Here is a 21300-nt window from a genome sequence, read left to right as displayed (position 1 = left end):
GATGCCATGATCTTCGTTTGAATGTTGAGCTATAGTCCTGAGCAAATGCATAGTCCAACTTAAGGTCTTAAGAATAGACGACAGTGTGGCTGAGTCTTGTTTGCTTGCTTGCATCACTTTGCCATCCCCAGCCGCGTCTAATGGGCTCTTGTGTTGCTCAAGGTTGGGAAAAGCGGAAACATTCCAGCAGGCACAACCGTGGACACGAAAATCACCCATCCGACTGAGTTTGACTTCTACCTGTGTAGTCATGCTGGCATCCAGGTGAGGACAGAGGGTGGACAGTCCCGGTGTGTCTGAGATGTCATGCATGCATTCAGCAAACGCTTGCAGAGCACAGGCCATGTGCCAGGCACTCGGGTGGGCACTGGGGACATGGTGGTCAGCAGTGAGCCTGGGGCTCCGGCAGTCCTGAGGGGAGGCCGGCGGGTGATCACTGGACCGTGGGGGCTCAGCACCATGTGGTGCTGTCAGGGGGCAGGAGAGATGAGGTCCGGTGGGGAGGGCAAAGGCCTGGCAGGCTCGAGGGGACCAGGGGCGTCCCTGTGTGCCAGGGCTCGGCGAGCACTCGGGGGTCAGGGGACTAACCGAGGGGTGGGGTCGGCCTCGCATGCCCACCTCACAGGTGAGAAGCAGGGTCACACGGGCATGCCTTGTCCCTCCCAGTTAAGAGACCCGCAGCCTGCCAGGAGCCATCCTGGGGGAGCGGTGCCCTGTGCAGCCATGCCCGCTGTCAGCGCTGCGCCGCCCTGATGCGAGGCTGTGCCCTGTGGGAGGGGGGCTCCTGGAGGAAGGGCTGAAGTCCCCTCCTGGGGGATCTGATCTAAACTCGGAGGATCACTGTGGACTCTGTACTTCAGACGTTCCATGGGAACCACACACCGCTGAGGCCCTGGAATAGGGCGTGGCCGACTGGCCGTGGGCGCGTCCAGCCTGCAGCCTGTGGGCACAGCCGAAGGCTGAGTGGGTTGTACATCTTTAAAGCGTTGTTGAAAAGGAGGAAGAGGAGTGTGGCTTAGAGAATGCGGAGACTCCCGTGGTGTTTCCTGTGGCAGCTTCCATGTCTGGCGGGCACCTCGCCTGTACTGGCCACCCAGCGTCCATCACCATCTCTTTCCTGGCCTTCCGCCTCCGGGTGGTGCTCCAGCCCTCCAGGGCCTCCGGTTCGGTTGCAACCAGCCTTCCCCCTTGCTTGACTGCGCAGGCCCTCTCCACTGAGGGGCTCTCGCTTCTGAGACAAGTGCTGTGATAGGACGAGCCTCTGGGGCCTGGCCCCGCCCTCTCCTCCGCACAGCCTCTGACGCTCATGCCCAGCTGCCTGTGGGCCCCGTGACCGCCCCAGGTTAAAAGTGGGTGCAGACCGTGGCTCCTCAGAGGACAAGCAGGCCTGACTCCCACTAGCTCTGGGAGCCTGAGCACAGACGGTGGAGGCAGCAGCACCCGAGTGGGGGCTTCAGGAAGGACCAGCCAGCTGGGTCATGTGGCAGCCGGAGAAAGCCCTTCCCCCTGCTGACCGGCCATGGATGCCCTGCCAGGCAGGGCAGCGGCCCTCGGGCACCCCCACTTTGCGGGGGAGGAAGGGGGCAGGTGACCAGCCCACCTCCTTCAGTTTCAAACCTTTCCAGACTACACACACTGCACAAAATAAATACATGTTCAAACTCCTATTTAAAAGGCAATAATGTATAACTTATTAGAGATTTTTTTCTTGTCTCTATAAATGAAACATCGTAGAGAACCTAAGGTATACAAATATTGTCCTCAGAACAGCGTCTTCTGTATTGTCTTTCCTATGATTTCCTGTGCACAAGTGAATATGTGTGTGGTCTGTATTTTACCAGTAGGCGGTCATTTGATGATACACTGTAAGTAATAGAAACTTCTCGTCACCGAGCGTCCTCCGTGACGCTTGCGCTGCAGGCGGAAGCACGGCTTCTCAGCACACCTGGACAGGTGAGTCCTGGCCCCTCTGGTCCGTATCTGCTTCTCACCCTCTGACCTGCTTTCAGGGAACAAGCAGGCCCTCGCACTACCACGTGCTTTGGGATGACAATCGCTTCTCCTCCGACGAGCTGCAGATCCTCACCTACCAGCTGTGTCACACCTACGTGCGCTGCACACGCTCCGTGTCCATCCCGGCGCCGGCGTACTATGCTCACCTGGTGGCCTTCCGGGCCAGGTACCACCTGGTGGACAAGGAGCACGACAGGTGAGTGGCATGCCTCTCCTGCCAGGGTCGTTTCCGCAACAGGCTTTGGCAGCTGCTTTTCCAGAGTGGGACACGGGGTCCCCAGTGGCTGGAGCCGATTGTGACGCAGACACCCAAAAGCCAGCATCTTCGCCGCCACTTGCCAGCTGTGTGGCCGTCTTGCCAGAGGGCTGGTGTGTGGTCCTCACTTAGCTATCACTGTGCTGCCTCGTGATGCATTAAAGGCTGCACTCTCTCTCTCTACCCACCCCCCCCACCCCACCCCCCCGCAGTGCTGAAGGAAGCCATACCTCCGGGCAGAGTAACGGACGAGACCATCAAGCGCTGGCGAAGGCGGTGCAGGTCCACCAGGACACGCTGCGCACCATGTACTTTGCTTGACATGTTCAGTGTTTCCGACTGTGTACCGAGTGGGATTCACATGAGACCAGCTACACTCAGACCAACAAATGCCCAGCCCTTCCGTGACAGCCAGCATCGAACATGACACGTCATCCATTTTAGTAGATTCTCCATTTTCCAGAATGCCTTCCGTCCCAGATTTCAAACTTGGATTTTGAACTGCAGACCTGTATGAGACCCCCATTGTCGTAGGAAATATGGTTTGCCAAAATCTTATAAGCTGCTTATTGAAATAGAGTCCCATGTTTCCTAAAAATCTCCTAAAACCAGTCTATGAACTCAGGGCTTTAAAACATTTTTAATTTATTTGGTCATTCAATCAATTTACTTATTTTTAACACATGATTCTCTATGAAATTGATGGGCTCAAATTAGCTGTGAACATTCTACGAGAGTGAAAGCAACACAAAACACGTTGTGGTTTTAAAGCCTTGAACATTCTGACGTTGTCACTAAAGTTTATTTCAGAATGATGCCGGCGTGCTCCTGACCTGGCTCCCACCAGCTGTCCGGGACCCAAGGGCAGGGGCCAGGCAAGACGCCCGGGGTCTCTCGTTCTGCCACCGGCCGCCTTCCGCTCAGCTCGAAGGAGGGCGTGGTGGCAGAAGATGGGCCGTGTGTGTTTATAACATTTACAGGTCCAGAGAGATTGGCAGACAAGTGCCATTTTAATAAAAAAAAAATTATTAAAAAAAAGAAAAAAGACAATATGCTGACAGTCTAATCATAAGAGCTGTCCTATAGGACTGTGACATTTATTTTCCAAAGTTTCTAAAGAATACGGGTCTGTGGTGATAAATACAGTACAATCCTTTTTCACTGTTATGTCTTTAATGTAAGAGAAAAAATATATATATCTGGTTTGCAGTATTAATGTGGTAGATAGATGCTGTTTTTCATTTTATTGACTACGGGGTGCTTCTTGTGATCTGTTCAGCATATCAAGAGAATTCTGAAGCCCTGACCACCCCTTGTGGTTCTCAGTGCTGAAGTGCAGGAGTATGCGGTTGACTCAGAGTGCCCGCGGCCCGCCCCCGCGTGCTGAGTGCCCAGCCTGGACCCTCGGGGGGCCTGGGTGTGCTCCCAGCAGTCGCTCCCCCTTCCCCACCCCCTCCCCCTCCCCTCCGTGTGTCGCTCAGCCGATTAAGCACAAATGGAATGTATGTGTCCTTCCACTCCCGGGAACGAGTCCGTGTAGCAGCGTGCACCTCTCTGCCTGTGGTTTGTTAGCCAAGCGTCGTAGGATCTATGCACTGAAACTAGAGAAGGCTGTTGGTGGCCCTCTGCCGGGCGCGAGGCCCGTGGTCTGCGCAGGAGCGCTGCCCGTGGCGGGAGAGGCAGGCCCTTCTGCTAGGATTTGCGTCCTGGCCCCAGACGTGGTTTCGCCAATCGAGAGCCGTCGCACTAAGAGGAGTGTTGTGGGCGGCTCGACGAGCTCCGCTGCGCTAAGTGGGCTTTCTGTCCTCGCAGGCAGCTGTCACAGAAACCAAATCCACGATCAGTACAGAGTCCAAGAAGGAGACGAGCCTTCCCCTAGCGCTGCGTCGTGTCTGTAGGTTTCCTCGGGCCCTGTGATGGCCCCGCCCGTCCAGGCCCGCCCGACACTGACCTCTGGCGCTGGGGTGTCTCCTGCTGGGCTGAGCGCCTGCCTCCATCTTGTGCAGGGGCTCTGAGGGGCCAGGAGGGGTGGGGACACGCTGTGGGGGACGCTTGGCCTGGATTTTGGGGGCAGCGACAAAGGGATGACTATTATTTGTATCAATATATGCTCAGAGTGGTGTGTGTGTGTGTGCGTGCACGCACACCTGTGTGCACATGTGGGTGTCTTATTAATGGCATTAGTCTCTTCTTGCTGTATCTTTTTTTTTTTTCTTTTTAAATGACAGAAGCCTCTGCTTAAAGAAATGTTGCAATTCCCTGTCATTTTATTATCAAGTGGCACTTTCTCCTATTCCGAGGGACACCAGTAAAGTACACTCTTGGCTTAAATTACTGGGAGCATTCAAGCAAAGGAGGGAATCTATTCACTAAAATATTTTTAAAGTCTTCAATGAGGTTAGTTTTCAGCCATGTTCAGTATCATGTAGAACTGTGTCTCTCCAAGGTATGTTTTACCACTTGCCACAGGATCTTGGGAGGTCGGGGTGGCGCTGGTAAAAAAAAACTCAGTTTCCCGCGCTCGCTGCCGAGTCAGAGCCTCCAGGGCGGGTGGCTGGGCGTTGAGTTTGTTGCCATGAGCCAGGGGCTTGGGCTGCCTGCAGCCTGAGAACGTCTGATCTAGAACCTAGGAAGCTCCCCCAGGCACCCCTTCTGGCAGTGCAGGAGGACATCTTCCTGAGCTAATGCACTGGGGAAGACTACAGGCTGGCAGAAAATGAGACCTAAATTCTTTAAAAAAAAAAAAAAATCATTTTGAAGAAAAGTTTTCTTTCTAGAGGGCCAAAGTACTTTGAGAAGGGTACTTTTTACAGCCCTAGGCTTGTTTTATGAAATTTTTACTAAAGAGCATTCATAAACCAGACGTCTCCAGCTGGGGTAGCTACATACCTTGGTGCATGTCTGATGGTTCAGAATTCAAATGGCTGTAGTTACAGTTTCTCAGGTAAAGAACTGTTTCCCCAAATTCCTACCAATCCCCCCATTATTAAGATAAGTTCTGAGACAGCGTGAAACCTCAGAGTACAGTAGAGTGAGTTCAAGCCCTGCTCACATGGAAGCCGAGAGGGGCCCCTGCCTGTCTGAGCAGGTCATGCCCACCCCACCCAGAGTGACCTCGAGGCCACCCCGAGAGGGGCTCCGGGCACCTCCAGACTCCGCCCATGTTTGAAGGGTTTCCTGAGGTCTGTGCAGGTTGCAGAGGTGGCCGCTCGCTGGCGTTGCCCCACCCCACTCTAAAGGAAGGTGTGCCTTGCTTTAAGCAGACTGAATGTGAAAATTGTGATGTAGAAATCTGGATTCATTTGAAAGGAAAACTGGGATTTATCTCATCTCTTTAGAAGAGGTGTCTGAATTAGATTCTTATCCTGGTACTCTTCCTAATGTATTTGGTAACATTCACCCGAAGAGAAGTTAATGTAGTCCCCTCCCTTCACTACTTCCTAGTCTGTTCGACGGGCTCTCGCCCTGATTGCTAAGTGATGAAAGAAACCCAGGGAGTGATGTGGGTCGCCATGAGGAGAGCCCTCTGGCCCTGCTGAGATGCCATCCTGCTGCTGGTGTACTTCCTTTGATAAGCTCAGATGTCCCCGGTTCAGATACATTTTGTAAAAACTGGGCATACCTGTACCTTTAGAAAGGGATTGTTTGGGTTTTGGTTTCCTGTTTCAAAAAGTCTTCACAGATACACTTGATACTACATTTTAGGGTCTGCCTCTTCTTTTCAAGATTGTGTTGCTTTTTGGTAGCATTCTCACACTCCGTGCATGGGTGTTTGCACCCTGGAACCACGAGACATCCCTGGCCACTTTGTGGCCTTCCCCGGGAGGGCCTGGTCAGAGGTGGAGTGATCTCTGTGTGCTGTTGGCCGCAGTCAGTGCTGTGACTGATGTTTACCCCAGCGTGTGCTCCTTAAAAGAGACAGTTCAAGTTCAGTTACTACAGCAGGGTTGTGGGGGGTGGGTATTGATATATATTGTACGTTACTGTTATTGTTGTTAAATGCAAATGTTGCTATTTATTTTTTTTTTTCCTTTCTGCTCTGGTTTGATTTGCCTGATAATGGATATTCCCGTGCATGTGGTACCTGGTGAATATGATAGAAATTATTTCCCCTAACTTTTATAAATTACCTGATGTTTACCTTCGAGTTTGCTGGATGATTTATTTTTGAAAGCCACAAATGTAATTTTTCTGGATGAATTGTTTTTCTTATATATGCAGCGGTGTAATTTTGCATTGATCTGCAGGGTGATTTAAATTTTATTTTTACAAGGCAGTTTTTCAGGCAGATTATATATTTGATACAATACGTTAAGAGTAGGCCAGCCAAGCGTCCTGCAGCGGGGAGACCAGACTGCCTCGAGGAGGCCTCTGGAGGCCGAGGCGGCTTCTCTCGGCCGCTCGGCGCCAGGCAAGCGCTTGGCTTGCTTCATGGAGCCATCCCTCGGGATCTGACGGAATCCTTGAGTGGGACTTTGATCTGTTGGACAGTTCAAAGGATTTTTTCATGGGCATTTTCCTACACCTAAGGCAGTTCCATTAGGAGGAGCTTTAGAAGCTGACATAATCCAGACAGTGGACAATCCCAGTGGCCCGGACAAGCCATAGAATTTCCCTGTGACCTTTCTCTAACTCATCTCTCACGCTCATGAGAAAAGGAATGTACAAATAAATAGAAACTTCCTCAGTGTTCATACACCTCACTTTCAGAATGCAGATACCTTATTTATATTTAAAGCCCTCCCCCAAAGCAACCAAGACTATTCTCTCTAGCTGCCGTGCCAGCAGTCACGGCTGCAGTGACGTTTCTCAGTGTAGACACAGTGCACGTGTGACTGTGTAATAGGGCTGTCCGTGTTACACACACATGCTGACTTTTTGTAAGGAAAATTTTCAACTCAAAATAATTGCACTGATTTTTTGACAGCTTCCTTTTTATTATGTCCAACTTTGCATCTGCTGTACTTGTTTGAAATGATTGTAAATAGACTTAGGATAGCAGAAATGGTGTGAGACAACGCATTGCTTTGTTCAGTGACTCTGCCATGTTTTCCAGTGTTATGTGTTAGAGCTGTGTGGGCTGCCCGCTGCCCTGCCCCCTCTGCAGCCGTGTCTGTGTGTGTGTGCGTGTGCGTGTGTGCGCGTGCGTGTGTGCGCACGCGCATGTTGACCATTCATGAAGGACAAGTTAGCCTCTTCGCCGTCTTTTTCTGGAAGGAAGTTTGTGGTCTGTCGGAAGGAGAGTGTGCTCCCTCCTTGTGGTCTGAAGATTTAATTCTAAGAGGATTAGTTGTAAATTCCTTGAATACTTCTGGTCTGTTTAATTCCTTGTTATTTGCCATGACTCCCTAAAGCATTTGCTTCTACCTCCGTCCAGCATTTGACAGCTTGGAGAGGAAGTGTCTAAACGGCCGATGTTACTAGCGAGTCAGGGTCCCCTTGCTTCTCTTGGTCGGCCGTCATTTGAAAGCCATGAAGTCGCTGTTGTGTAAGAACTGTCCTCTGTGGCTTAATCCGTAGATGCCAGGCAGACCTGGACCCCAGTGCTGTCCGTTCCTCCAGGCCTCGTGCGTTGGCCAGATAAGAAGTGTGGGCTCCAGCCCAGCGTGTGATTCCACTTGTGGGCGGGCTCCCCAGTAGCAGACACACAGAGGAGCTTTCATACCCACGCCAGCCAGTCACCTGAGTGTGTGTTCCCGTCACGTTGACGCCATCTCGGCGCCCTCACTTAACGCTTTTTTTTGGATGTTTTGCCATTTTGTTGTCTAAAGTGAATGTATTGGCTTAGCCATGTCACTACAGAAGGTGGTTTCTCATAAGTACCTTTTAGTATAAAAATAAGTAAATTAACGCAGATAAAGGCTACCTCTGAATTCTCAATAGGTTCATGTTTGCTTTTAAGCTTAGCTGTCCACACTGAAAATAGCCAAAATGTTGCCTGAAAAAACAGAATCGTGAACACCTCTCTGTTCAGTTCTGGCTTGAACATTGCGTGCCATACTGTGAGCCCCCGGGCAGTCCCCTCCCCGCACCCGGCCGTCCGGGTGGACCAGGGACTCCTCAGGGCTGCCCGGCTCCGACGTGCTGGGACCCTCGGTGGCCGGCAGGAAGGAAGCGTGAGGGCCCTTCTGCGCCGCCCTCGGGTGCAGGGCCGTGGGCGGCGGGGCCTGGAAGGGACCCGCTGTCCTGGCATTTCCCTGTCCTATCTGATGTAAGGAAGCACTTTTTCTTTCCTGCTTTACTTATGAATGGATTGAAAGTGGCTCCTTCTCTCTTCTCCCTTTTTGTACACTCTATAAAATCACAAAGGTGCTTAAACACCAACTCGCGTGCAAATAGTTCTTTCACAGCAGCTGCATGGTTTCAAAGTGCAGTGCAGGTGTCAGTGACCTCTGACCTGGGAGCCCTCGAGTGCTGTCACTCCATACTTTAAACCGAGCCAAGGTTCAAAAGCAAAATGTTCTGTTCAAATCCAAGGCCGTTTGTTGAGAGGAGCAAAGGGGCCAGGGCGGCAGCATCCTGAATGGGCGGCGGTTCCCGCTGCCGGTGCCCCAGACTGGACGCCCCCTGCGGGGCGGCTGGCCTGGGAGAGCTTGACATCCTGTGTGATTTACCACTTTGCCATCAGAAATGTGCTGTGCCCACGCGCTGCTGTGGGACTATCGGGCTCACCCTCTGCTCCTTAGCATCTTTTCTTTAGGTTCCTCATGTTCTCATCTTCAGAAGGTGAGCATTTGCTCCGAAGTCTGGAGGGACAGGCATCTGGGTGGGAGGGGGCGGCTCCGAGCTCCTCTGGACGCGCCTCAACCTTGACTTTGGCCCAGAGAGGTTCCAGGGGCACCGTTAGGAGGAAGCCCTTGCCTTTCACACCACGTGCCGTGCTGTAATTCCCAGAGCGCCAAGTGCCCGTCGCAGTGTTAAGAATGTGCAGTTCTGCAGTCGCGCTGTCCTACAGGCAGACCACCCCAAGGGGCGTGGGCGTGGGCGTGGGGGTGCCTGCGGGGGTGCCCGCAGCATCCACCGACCCGCCTCAGCCCAGTGGCTGCTGGGCTCTTCAGTGACTCAGTTTGCAGCCAGAATCACAGGCAAGGTTTTCCAGTGGCCCCCTGGGGTTCCAGCATGGGCCTGCTCCTTCCTCGCCACCTTTGCGCTCATGAAAGGTCACTAAAGATGAGGGAACTGAAGGAGATTATTGGTGCTTTTGTTCACACGTTTCTGTCTTACTGGTTGATGTGAGAAATGCAGTGTGTTAGACCTTAGATGGCCCTGGTGGTGTGACTGAGGGTTTGAGTCCTCACCTTCAGACAGTCAGAGGAGGCTAGTTACAACTTGCTTGAAACTAGTTACAACTTTCTAGTTACAACTTCCTTGGATGTGAGTAGTTCAGAGTTAAAGCTAAAACACCAAATACTGACTACCCCCACCCCGTGTGTCTCTGGGAACCTCATTCGTGTTCAGGCCAACCTCATTCAGTACTTCTGGAATCTTCAAGGTCCTCAGACCTGGGAGTCGATCCCAGGATCGACTTGACAGAACTGGGTGCGTGTAGGGTGCGCTGGGTTCCTCTGGGCTCCGGAGATGCTGGCAACAACCCTAGGTGTGGGCGAGGGTGGCCCCTCACCCAGGAGGCAGGTGGTGCCCAGGCCTCCCTGGCCTCTGGTGGTGCCAAGTGGAGCACGTTCTGGAGACCCCATCTCAGCCTCTGTGCCTTTCGCGTCCAGTCCTCGGGGTCCTTTCGGAATCGCATCAGGGCTGCGTTGTTGTTGGAAGGAAGCTGGCCCTCTGCCCTAGAAGCTGCTTCTGCTCCTTGGCTCCCACGGACGGTCCCGTGCAGGAACCACTGGGTTCTGGCTGGGGGCTCCTCCCAGGCCCTGAGCACATCTGTCCACAGCACCTCTCTGTCAGTCAGGCACTGACCGTGACCGCCGGCCAACCTGGGGGTTTTGCTCCCAGTCACTCGTCGAGAATGTTGAGTGTTAACGGAACGAGACTGTTTTCAGGAAGGAGCTGGAGCTGGCACTGTGTCTTTGTGAAACGCGTGTGAAGACTCGGAGGTCAGGTGCCGGGGTGCTCGTTGTGGTGGTTTGTAACGTGCGGGGAGTGGTGTCACCTGGAGCCGTGCACGCAGGACTCAGGCTCTGCCACCTCGAAGACGTAGGTTTTGGCTCTGACTTTTCCAAGCCAGGTATTGAGTCGAGCAGATTTCTTGGCTGATGGTCCAGTTAAAAGCCACCCTTCTCTGTCAGTGGATGGTTTTAAGTAGGGGAAATGACCCAATGTTATTTAAACTTAAAAGGCCTTCTTGGTGGCCACTCTTGGTCCTTCCCTCTCCCCTCACTCTCCCTCCTGAAAGGCAGAGGCGCCAGCCGGCATGGGGGCTGGACAGCAATGACTTTGGGTTCCTCTTCAAAGCCGGATACACATGTGACTAGAATCCTGGGAAGTCTGCAGTTTAGCACTAACTGAAAGTTGCCTCCTGAGTTTGATCGTGGATTTTAAATGTAGTTGTTCAAGGTATCAACTCATGTTTTGTAATTATAGAGGCAAATGAGTTTTTACTTTTTAAAGAGTTTTAAGGGAATAATTGTGAGTTTCTGTGCAGCAAAGTGGCTAATTACTCATTAAACATAAGAATGTAGTGTCTAAATCCAGATTTTTTCTTACCTCTGGTACACTTTAGATTGCTTACCTAATATGTATTGAGGGGTTTTTGACCCTGAGTTTTATCAACTTTTCTAGTTTTATTTTATTTTTATAAAATAATTGAAAAAACCAAAAATGAATTCAAAAGTTCCATAGGTAGATCTTTCCCCTTAATTTCCCCCCATGCAAAAAAAAAAAAAAAAATTTAGAAAGACATTTTGAATCAAAATGTATTATGACCATGTAAAGTTTACTGTTTTCTAAGAAGCTGAGCAGCTAAAGGGCCTCATTTCAGGTGGTACTGTGCGTGCCGTCTGCGGACGCGTGTGCCCATGCGGTGGGCCTGCGTGCGGTGTCTGTGCTTGGTGTAGAGACCGTGCAGTGCTGTGGTGTAAATGGGCAGTTCCTGTATAAACTAGTGTTTATATGCATTGGCCTCTGTATAACTTTTCATTTGCTACATGAATTGTAAAATTAAATATGAAATTATAGTACCTGCTAAATATGATTCTGAGGCTTCCTGTCCTTGTCTTTTAGTTTAATACCATTCTGTGTGTTTTGAGGATGTTCCATGCTTGCATGATGCTAGGTGGTAACGCCACTTTAAATTAAGCCTTAATCGGATATTAAATTTGTAAGTTTCAGAGTATGCAAAAATATTAGGCAGAATGAGTTTAAACTGTTCAGATCAAGATGCTATATCTTAATTGAGCAAGTCTTTTCTCCGGAGTTACAAAGGGAAACTTTCACTGATCCAGCGCTCGCTCGCTCTCTGGTCTGGCTGCTGCCATTGCTTGATGAAAATGGACCATTGTGCATTTCTGTGGCAGTCGGTCAAAGACCTGTTCTGAAAGTCTTGAGACTTTGTCAGGGTTATTTTTAAATGTTTGATTTTTTTTTTTTTTCCCTCCAGTTTGAGATGTTTTTATGGCTGATGGAGAGTATGATTTGGGTATAAATCTTTGCAGACCTGCTCATGTTCTAAGCTTTCTTCAGGTAGTGCCACCTGTCATTGTTTCTGCTTACGATTAAATGGGTTTTTGTTTTTGTAAAAGCATCTTAAATTTAGACATAAAATGGAGGGGACCCAGCTTTCTTTACAATGTGGATCTACCTCAGTTAAACAGTTGGGTGCTATTTACTAAGCCTGTCAAACTAAATTGGAAAAAGTAACAAAAGAGTGAAATATATAACTCCACACAAAGCTTGAAAACATAATTTCCGTTTATTTAATAATATTTTTATTTATTTTGTGCCTTTCGTGTTTAATCCTAATACATTGAAAAAATCAGTATGAAATTAAATATTTTATATTGTACATGGGGAGAAAGAGCCCAATTGGCCATGGAATCTGAGAGATCACCCCAGCTAACTACTAACACATATTGGAATCCCAACTGCCCTCTTGTGAAAAGAAAAAAATTATGCCCAAGAGCAAATATGACATTTTACAAGCAAATTTCAGACTCTTCTATGCATATATTTGTAGCTATCACTTCATTTTCTGTGCCAATGAAGGGGCGGCCAAAACAGCTCACACACACTCTTGTCCTTGCTTCTCTCATCACGCGGGCCCCCACCCCCGCCCCGGGCATATTTTATAAGTTCATTTCATAAGCAACGGATGGACTGTTGTCGATTGAGTCTCTCCCGACCTCCTGGTGGGGGTGCTGATAGCCATCGACCGAGGAAGGGAGAGCCCTTGGCTGTGGGGGAGGGGAGCAGGGGTGCTGCGCAGCACCCCAGGATTTCTGTGAGTTAGGAAAGCTTTCTGGCAGGTGAGAAAATAAGATAGATCGATGACTTTCCATGCTTTTATATTTGGCAGTTTACAAGTCTAGACTTTTCCTACTATGGCAATCTTTTTTAATTCTTTGGAGGTAACACAATATTTTGGAGTCTTAAGAATTTGATTTTATACCAATAAGAAATAAAAATTAGGGATCTTTCCTGTAGTATATAGTTTTACTATTTTAAAGAGATCTCTGAATTTTACAAGAGAACCAACATTCCTTAGTGGCAAAACTCTGAAGGTTGATTTGGGAGGCTTTTTGCTGCAGGATCTCAAAAAAAAATTGGGATGATTCTAGTTAAATGTTTTTTAATTTTTAAACTTCCATCAGGTCAATACGTAAGCTATATTTTGTAAAGAGTAAATCATCCTTTAGTATGCTGCATGTAAAGATCAGCATTGTTGCACTTTCTCAATAATAATAAATGCCCTACAATTGGCTCATCAGTAAGCATTTTGTTTTTTACCTAACAAGAGTACTTTGGGGCAGGTGATTAAATTTATATAGGTACCTCAAGAAAAAGAACCTGAATATGCTGCATTTTGTTTCTTTAGCTTGTATATGTAGCATTTTGTTCTGTTCTTATTTTTTTGTTTAGATATATGCTTTTTGGACCCCAACAGGCTGTTGAAGAGATCTTAAAGTTACTCTTGTAGGGTTACAGTATCCTTTTTTTTTTTTTTTTTTTTTAAACTTACTGCAATATCTGGTTCAAAGGTTGCCCACCAGGAGATTAATACTTTACCCAAATACACCTGAGAAAAAGGATACCATGTTTATAAGCAGACAATAGTTTCTAATCCTTTCTGTTCATGCTGCTTTAATTCTTTTCTCCATATCACCAAGAGGTTGGATGACTTACTTCTAAGGTCAGACTTAAACATCATGGCATCTTAATGTTTTCAACACAGACCTCACAAACTCGCCATTGAGTAAAGTAGCATGACCCTAAAGGTGTTGCTGGCGCTAAGGAGCCGCGTCCATCCGGGCTCTGAAGAGCCGGTCTCGACACTTCTGTGTTCCCAGCACTCACCCTAAACTGAACAGACGGGGAGTGGTCTTAATTGACAAAGACTAAACTGGTGAAGAAAGCTAAAGGCTGAGACACTGAGCATCTATGGTGGTGTTTAAGCTTAGCTGGGTCCTTTCGAGTTTGTTTTACAGCTTACTAGGTTAAGTAGTTTGCACTATTTTTGCAATAAATCCATGGAAAACCTAACAGTTATTTGTTTTGTTTCTTATTGTGTGTATATAAACTAATACTAAAAAGTTTGGCATAGTGTTTTTTTCACCTCCTTACATAACCTTTAACATGCACAGAATGCTGTAAATCTGATAAAATATGATGTGAATGATATTTTATAAAGTTATTTTGTATGGTGTCAATTTTGTTTTGCCTCATTGTACGTCAGCAAAAAAAAAAATAAAATTCCTTGTATTTACACCTGCCTCTCCCAAAGACCTTCTGTTACTCATGTGTTTATTTGGGGGTTTCCATCCACACAGGTTAAGATTCCAGGCCTCTGAGGTAGAAACACCCCTTGGGCGACACAAGTCTAGGGCCTTATTTTATACGTTGGGCCCCTTGAGAACTGGGAGTCTGGGGATAAACCTAGGATTGAACCGGATGGAACAAATGTGGCATCCAGGATGAGGTGGGTGTTCCTCCTCTAGCAGCCGTGAGAAAGGGTGAAGTAAAAAGTCATTCAGCTAAACCCCAGTCAAGTGTGAACCCCTGAGCTCCATGCTGTGTGGGATACAGCTGACCGCATCTGGGGCCTGAGCCTGGTGGGTGACTCACCCTCTGCTCGGTGGCCTCCCTCTGGGCTGTCTGACTTCTGTCTGTACTGGAGAGAATACGTCATATTGAGAGATAAGGAAGGTAGGATTAAGAAAACAGGAAACTAGCTGAGAATCCCTAGGACAGACACTGAGCTAAAGCAGGCCAAAGTTTGTGTTTTAAAGCTATTTTTTTATTTTTAAGAACAATTAAAAAAATAATATGCGTTCACTATAGAGAATGTAAAAATTCAGATAAACATAGAAATGTTAAATTAACAGTAATCACAACCACACAAAACCTGTACCAAATATTTATAGGGCTTTATTTCTAACAAAATGGGAAATAAGAAAAATTTTTTCAGATTTTTAAAAAGGAAAAAAAAACGGGGGGAGGGGCAAAGAACAGGAAGCAACCCAAGTTGCGAAGTATCCATTCACCTGTGGAGGGGGCAAACAAATGGCACATCCATACAAAGGACGCCTGCTCAGCAGTGAGAAGGAATGGACTGCCGGCACTGCAAGTGCACCACGCTAAGAAGAAAGCTCCGAGTCGAAGCCCACATACTGTATGAGTCCATCTATACGACACACGTGCTGGGAGGATGAGTGCGCAAAGCGTGGTCTGTGGGTGCAGTGTGGCCTGCTGTGTTCTTGTATGGCATACAAACTAATAATACTGACTTTTACATTCTTAAGTGGTTGTAAAGAAGTCAAAAGATTCCATGAACCATGAAAATCATGCAAAATTTAAGTCTCAGTGTCCATAAAGAAAAGTTTTCTCAAGTACAGGCACGCTCATTCCTTTATGTGCTGTCTGTGGCTGCTTTTGAACTAGTAAGAGTCGTCTAGTAGTGAGAGATTCTGTAGCCCACAAAACGGAAAAGTATTTCCCTATCGCCCTTTCCAGAAAAAGTCTGGGGCTCCCACTGCCAGGGCGTAGGAAGGGAGCACTGTGCCTCAGTGGCGGCGGTTACATGCCTGCCTCTGTGAGAGCTCAGGACTGCACGCTGGGGCTTCCCCGGGGGCTCGGTGCTAAAGCATTCACCTCCCAGTGCAGGGGACACAGGTCTGACCCCTGGTCCAGGAGGATCCCACATGCCCATGTGCCATGACCATTGTGCCTGTGCTAGAGCCCGGGAACCACAACTGCTGAAGCCCCAACAGCCCAGAGCCCGTGCTCCGCAACAGAGGAAGCCACTGCAGTGACTGGCCAGGCGCCGCAGCTAGAGAGCAGCACCCCCGTTCGCCACGACTAGAGAAAAGCCTGTGCAGCAACGAAGACCCAGCACAGCCAAAAATAAATAAAATTATTTTTTAAAAAACCTGTACATTTAAAAAGTGGATTTTAAAATATTTTAATAAAATTTAAAAACAAGAGGGACAGAAAACAGGAGCGACTGCCTGGGGATAAGGTAAGGAACTAACTTCAGGGGGATACAGAGGAACATCTGGAGGGACAGAATCGTTCTGTATATATTGACTGCTGACACGACCAACAGAATGGACATTAAAGGATGATTTTACTGGATGAACATTCAAACTCAGTTTTAAAAAAAGACTGAAAAGGCACGAGCTAAAATATACTTTAAGTGAATAGAAATAGGGCTTATGGTTTTCTCTTGTGGATAGTAAAAACAATTACTATGAAGGAATAGTAAAAAATGATGGAGATCTTCAATAATACAAAATGCTTTGTAATTCTTTTAAGATAGACATGCTTAGGCAGAGGTAATATTTCTTAGTGTATTTCATTTAATAATGTGATATGAAATTTTTCTCCAGGAATAGAAGTATTATAAAGTGCTTATTTTTGGACTTCAGTGGTTAAGACTGCATGCAGGCTTCCACTGCAGAAGGCTCAGGTTTGATCCCTGGTTGGGGAACTAAGATCCCACATGTTGGCCAGCCAACGCAGGAGACCCAGGTTCGGTCATTGATCGGGAAGATTCCACAAGGCTCAGGGCAACTAACCCTGTAAGCATAGCTACTGAGCCCATGCACCTAGAGCCCTGCTCTGCAAACAGAGAAGTCACCACAAGGAGAAGCCCACAGACCGCAATAGGAGTAGGCCCCTCTGGCCACAACCAGAGAAATCCTAAGCATAGCAACCAAGACTCAGGGCAGCCAAAACTACATTAATAAAAAAAATAATAATAGAGGGTTCTAAAACTAGTTCCATAAAAAAGTTTACTATAAAAATATATACAGCTTTTAAATCAGAACTACAATGAGGTATTATCTCACACGGATCAGAAAAAGTCTACAAACAATAAATGCTGGAGAGGGTGTGGAGAAAAGGAAACCTTCTTGCACTGTTGGTGGGAATGAAAACTGATAATAGCCACTATGCAGAATAGTATGGAGATTCCTTAAAAAACTAGGAATAAAACTACCATATGACCCAGCAATCCCACTATTGGGCATATATGCTGAGGGAACCATAACTGACATACACCCCAACACTCACTGCAGCACTGCTTACAGTAGACAGGACACAGCAGCAACCTAGATGTCCACCGGCAGATGAATGGATAAAGAAATCGTAGTACATACCCACGATGGAGTATTGCTCAGCTATAAAAAGGAACGCATTTGACTCAGTTTTAATGAGGTGGACAAACCTAGAGCCTATTATACAGAGTGAAGTAAGTCAGAAAGAGAAAGATAAATATTGTACATTAACACATATATAAGGAATCTAGAAAGACGGTACTGAAGAACCAATCTACAGGGCAGCAATGGAGACACAGACACACACAAGAGACTTGGACACAGCGGAGGAGGGAGAAGGTGGGATGATTTGAGAGAGTAGGACTGAAACATATACGTTACCATATGTAAAATAGATAGCCAGCGGGAATTTTCTGTATGACACAGGAAATCCAAAGCTGGTGTTCTGGGATAACCTAGAGGGGTGCGACAGGGAGGGAGGTGGGAGGGAGGTGTAAGAGGGAGGGAACGTATGTATATACATATGTATATGTATACCTGATTCATCTTGATGTATGGCAGAAACCATCACAATACTGTAAAGTAATCTCCAATTAAAAATAAAATGTAAAAAAAATACAGCTTTTAATTAAAAAAAAATTTATTTTACAGTTTAAAAAAATGCAGTATTTGGATGAATACAAAGTTAGATTGTCTTGAAATACAAAAATCCTACCTACAGACTACATATTTAGCTAAAACAGGATCTAGCTGTTTACAAGAACTAATTTCAAAATATACATATGTGAGTCTACACAACTGGTATTTTACAAGTTCTTGAAAATCTATCTTCAAATTAGAAAGTTAAGCAGAGTCCCTCTGCCTCTGGAGCTCAGCGCTGCAGAAGGGCTTTGCCTTCCGGTACGCAGCCTGCTGGCAGTCCCCTCCCACTCCAGCAGTGTGGGCTTGGGGAAGAGAGGCTGCTGTCTGGGTTCCCTTCCTGTTGGCTATTTATGGCAGAGGTGCATTATGCTCAGTCTCAGCCAGGGAAGAACATAACGTACGTGAAGTCTCTGAAGGGTGGACAGACTAACGCTTGCTTCACAGCCAAGGTGCTAGTCCAGGAGGGTCCTCACCAGGTTCATCTTTGGGGTCAGGATTCCACTTCATCGTCCTCACTCTCATCGTTGTTATTCTCCTCCTCCTCCTCCTCTTCTCTCTTCTCTTTAAGCATTTTCAGATATTTACTAGCTAAAATCTTCTTTGGTAATATATCTTAAAAACATAAAGCTAACATCAGCAATGCAAATTTCAAAACGTGCTAGTCCCTGCTATGACCTCTAAAACAGGTTCCAAGACGAGACAAATTTCAGACTACACTTCTGGGGTGAAATAGCAGGAAACTAGCACTGCCTCCTGACTAATGCTAAATACCTGTTTCTATTTCACTGATTGCAAACTATGCTCTTCTCTGTGCTGGTAACTACTGGAAGCAACCCTGTCCAACCCACCGGACAAAGCGCTGGCCCCGAGGATCACCTTAAGCTTTTTTTGTTCCACCACAACAATGATGAGTTTCTGTTTCCCCGTCCAAGTAAGGAGGAGTCTGAGGGGTGGGCCTGCCCAGACACCCTTTGCGGGTTGCCAACTTAATTCGTGCTCTAGGTAAACCGCATTACAAACATACTCAAATAGACAAAACTAAACGTGCCAGGTAAACTGTGGCACCTGGAGAAAGCACCAAAATGTCTATTTCAGTGAAAGCAGAAAATGAGCAGAGGAAAAGCTATAATTACTATTTTTTAACCAGAACATTTCAAAAGTGAAGTACCTGCAAGAAACTGAAAAGTTTCCGACTCCTCTGCAGTATTTGATAAGTCACTATAGGTGAGTGCTTTCTTTTCTTTTCCACTGCCATGTCTGTAGGAATAGGTGGCGAGATATTGAACAAACAGTTCCTAAAACAAAATGAAAAAGTAAAACTAAAGGTGTGCTTTGAAAACCTACCACAGACCTCACTTTTTAATTACATTAAGTTTAGATGATTGCAGATTATCCTGGTTCATCAAATTATAGGAGAAATAAATGGAGAAAGGAGAAATATGAGGTCAGGAAGAGAGTAAGGCTGAATTAAAGTTGGCAGGAAAAGAGATTTCCTAAAAGTTTTATTTCTAACTTACAAAAATATATAAATATAACAATAAATCATAACTGTTTAATGCCCAACCTCTACAGTTAAAGAGGGGCAAGAGACCATTCAAAAATTCTCTGCGCTCAGGAACACATATTGTGTATTCAGTGTACATTGTGTAGGGTGGTCCCCCTACAACCCTAAGTCAACAACCTGAAGGTAAAAAATGATTAATTTCCTGTTCTACCCAGATACCTTCCCTAAGGCAACCACCTGAAATGAGCCTCTCTGTTTTATTTTAAATCCATCTAATTGAGTTAGTAAGGGATTAAAGAAGTAACTGCAAAACTCAACTCCTTAATATCTACAGAATGAAATGGTACAAATATCCCCAAACTACTCAAATTTCCTACTTCCTTTAGCTCCAGCTTTGACCAACACACCCTTGGGACACTATCTACCCAACTAACAGGGATGGAAAATGGATTCCAAGTAAAGTTAAAGACTGAAGCAGAAACCTGGCCAAGGGTTAAAAACAGGAAGGTTCTGGCCTACCTAGACCAAATCAAGAGACAGTTATTTGGGCCTAAAACTTCAATTCTGGCCCAGGGTCCCTACAGTCAAAGCTATGGTTTTTCCACTAGTCATGTATGGACCATAAAAAAAGCTGAGCATCGAAGAATTGATGCTTTCCAACTGTGGTGTTGGAGAAGACTCTTGAGAGTCCCTTACTGTACAGCAAGGTCTAACCAGTCGAACCTAAAGGAAATCGACCCTGAATATTCACTGGAAGGACTGATGCTAAAGATGAAGCTCCAATACTTTGGTCACCTGAGACGAAGAGCCGACTCTATTACAAAAGACCCTGATACTGGGAAAGACTGAAGGCAGAAGAAGGGGACGACAGAGGACGAGATGGCTGGATGGCATCGCCGACTCAACGAAACTACGGGGGACAGAGAAGGCTGGGGTCCCGCAGCCCACGCGGTCGCCCAGAGTACTCGTGTCCTGTACAACAACTGGGCCCAGGAGACTCGGGACAGCGTGGGCAAGCGGCCACGCCCGGCCGCACCTCCTGAGGAAGCCGCGGGCCCTCTCCCTGAACCGTTTAAGGAGCTGGGGCCCAAAGCCACGAAAAAGACCGGAAGCGACAAAAGGAGGGGAGGTGGGGGCCCTGGTACAGTGACGCTGGAGGAGGGGACATCAAAAATCCCCTACGCGCCCCAGCCCAGACCTCCCCCGTGCGAGGGACGGCGGGAACGGGGTGGGCGTGGCGACAAGGGCGCGAAGGACGGCGGGAGCGGAAAGAGCGGGCGGCGAGGCGCGCGAAGGAGGGCGGGAGCGCAAAGAGCGGGTGGCAGGGCGCGCGAAGGAGGGCGGGAGCGGCACCGGGGGGTGGGGCGAAGGGCGCGCGCGGGAGCTGGGGCGCGCGCGATAGAAGAGGGGCGTAAGGCGGCCCGCAAAAGAAAAGGGGCCGCAGCGCAGGGGCCCGAAATGGACACGGCAGCGCGCAGGGCCCGGCGGGCGGGGCGGGGCGCGACGGTTTCGGGCGGCACCCACCACCGTCCCCGGCTCCTCAACTCCTCCCTGCGCGGCCCGCCTCACCGTGGCCTTGGCGGTGAGCACCAGCGCCTCCTGGTTGATGCTGGACACTTCGGGGGAGCTCTTCATGATGACCCGGATGCGGGATAGGGGCAGCGACACCAACCGCTGCTCCCCGCACTTATCCTTGCCCACGACCACGTCCGCCATCTCTGCGCCCCGCCCCCGCGGCGGCGGCCGCAGCCCCTACCAGCCGCAAGGTGGCCGGCCTACACGGTCGGTGTAGGAGAGCGACGTCCCACTGCCCCGTGGGAGTTGTAGTGTTGGGTGGTGTGGCGGCGGGGGCGGACTACAAATCCCGTGATGCCGCGCTCCCCCCGCGGCTGTTCGCGCGGAGCGGAAATGCGACCTGAAGCTCAGGCGGGGCGGGGGCGGCCGTGGATGGGGAGTTCGGCCTTGGGAAGAAATTCCGTGAAGGAAAATAGCGTGGAAAGAGAGAAACTGGGGCAAAAAGGTAGAAGGCTGGGCAGTGAGGAGAGAAAACTGCCCTACTGATTAGAAAGCAATCTGCCGGGAAAAAGAGCCGCAAGGCAAAGGCCCTGAGGGAGGACCCTTTTAGGAAGGGTAAAATGACCGCTCTGTGGGCAGGTGTGCTAGGTGAAGTCCGAGAGGTAGCCAGGGGCTAGGCCCTGTTGGATTTTACTCTAAGA

At 48.2% G+C, this 21300-nt stretch overlaps 2 protein-coding genes across 3 annotated transcripts in view; one reads left to right on the top strand and one right to left on the bottom strand.

Annotated features, from left to right (window-relative positions):
- Positions 1 to 14149, top strand: part of AGO2 (argonaute RISC catalytic component 2) — a 94571-nt gene extending 80422 nt beyond the window's left edge. For both annotated transcript variants that reach the window (XM_025264829.3, XM_025264831.3), the window contains 3 exons: positions 163 to 264; positions 2010 to 2209; positions 2482 to 14149. In XM_025264829.3, the coding sequence (XP_025120614.1) occupies positions 163 to 264; positions 2010 to 2209; positions 2482 to 2590 (411 nt within the window). In that variant the 3' untranslated portion in view covers positions 2591 to 14149. The remainder of the gene's footprint in view (positions 1 to 162; positions 265 to 2009; positions 2210 to 2481) is intronic.
- Positions 14150 to 17560: 3411 nt separating this feature from the next.
- On the bottom strand, positions 17561 to 20913 carry CHRAC1 (chromatin accessibility complex subunit 1). Its single transcript, XM_025264854.3, has 3 exons — positions 20654 to 20913; positions 18749 to 18875; positions 17561 to 18192 (listed from the first exon to the last, which is right to left on the bottom strand). The coding sequence occupies exons 1-3, from the start codon at positions 20798 to 20800 to the stop codon at positions 18071 to 18073; spliced, it is 396 nt and encodes a 131-aa protein (XP_025120639.1). The 5' UTR covers positions 20801 to 20913; the 3' UTR covers positions 17561 to 18070.
- Between the last annotated feature and the right edge of the window lie 387 nt (positions 20914 to 21300).

The sequence above is a fragment of the Bubalus bubalis genome, chromosome 15 (assembly GCF_019923935.1).
Source record: "Bubalus bubalis isolate 160015118507 breed Murrah chromosome 15, NDDB_SH_1, whole genome shotgun sequence".
Classification (NCBI taxonomy): Eukaryota; Metazoa; Chordata; class Mammalia; order Artiodactyla; family Bovidae; genus Bubalus; species Bubalus bubalis.
This window is presented reverse-complemented; position numbering and strand designations above follow the sequence as displayed.

Coding starts and splice junctions, on each gene's coding strand:
- CHRAC1 (XM_025264854.3), bottom strand. CDS start 20,800: ATGGCGGACGTGGTCGTGGGCAAGGATAAGTGCGGGGAGCAGCGGTTG. Junction 18,876..20,653: donor TGCTCACCGCCAAGGCCACG/GTGAGGCGGGCC, acceptor ATTTTGTTTTAG/GAACTGTTTGTTCAATATCT. Junction 18,193..18,748: donor AACTTTTCAGTTTCTTGCAG/GTACTTCACTTT, acceptor TATGTTTTTAAG/ATATATTACCAAAGAAGATT.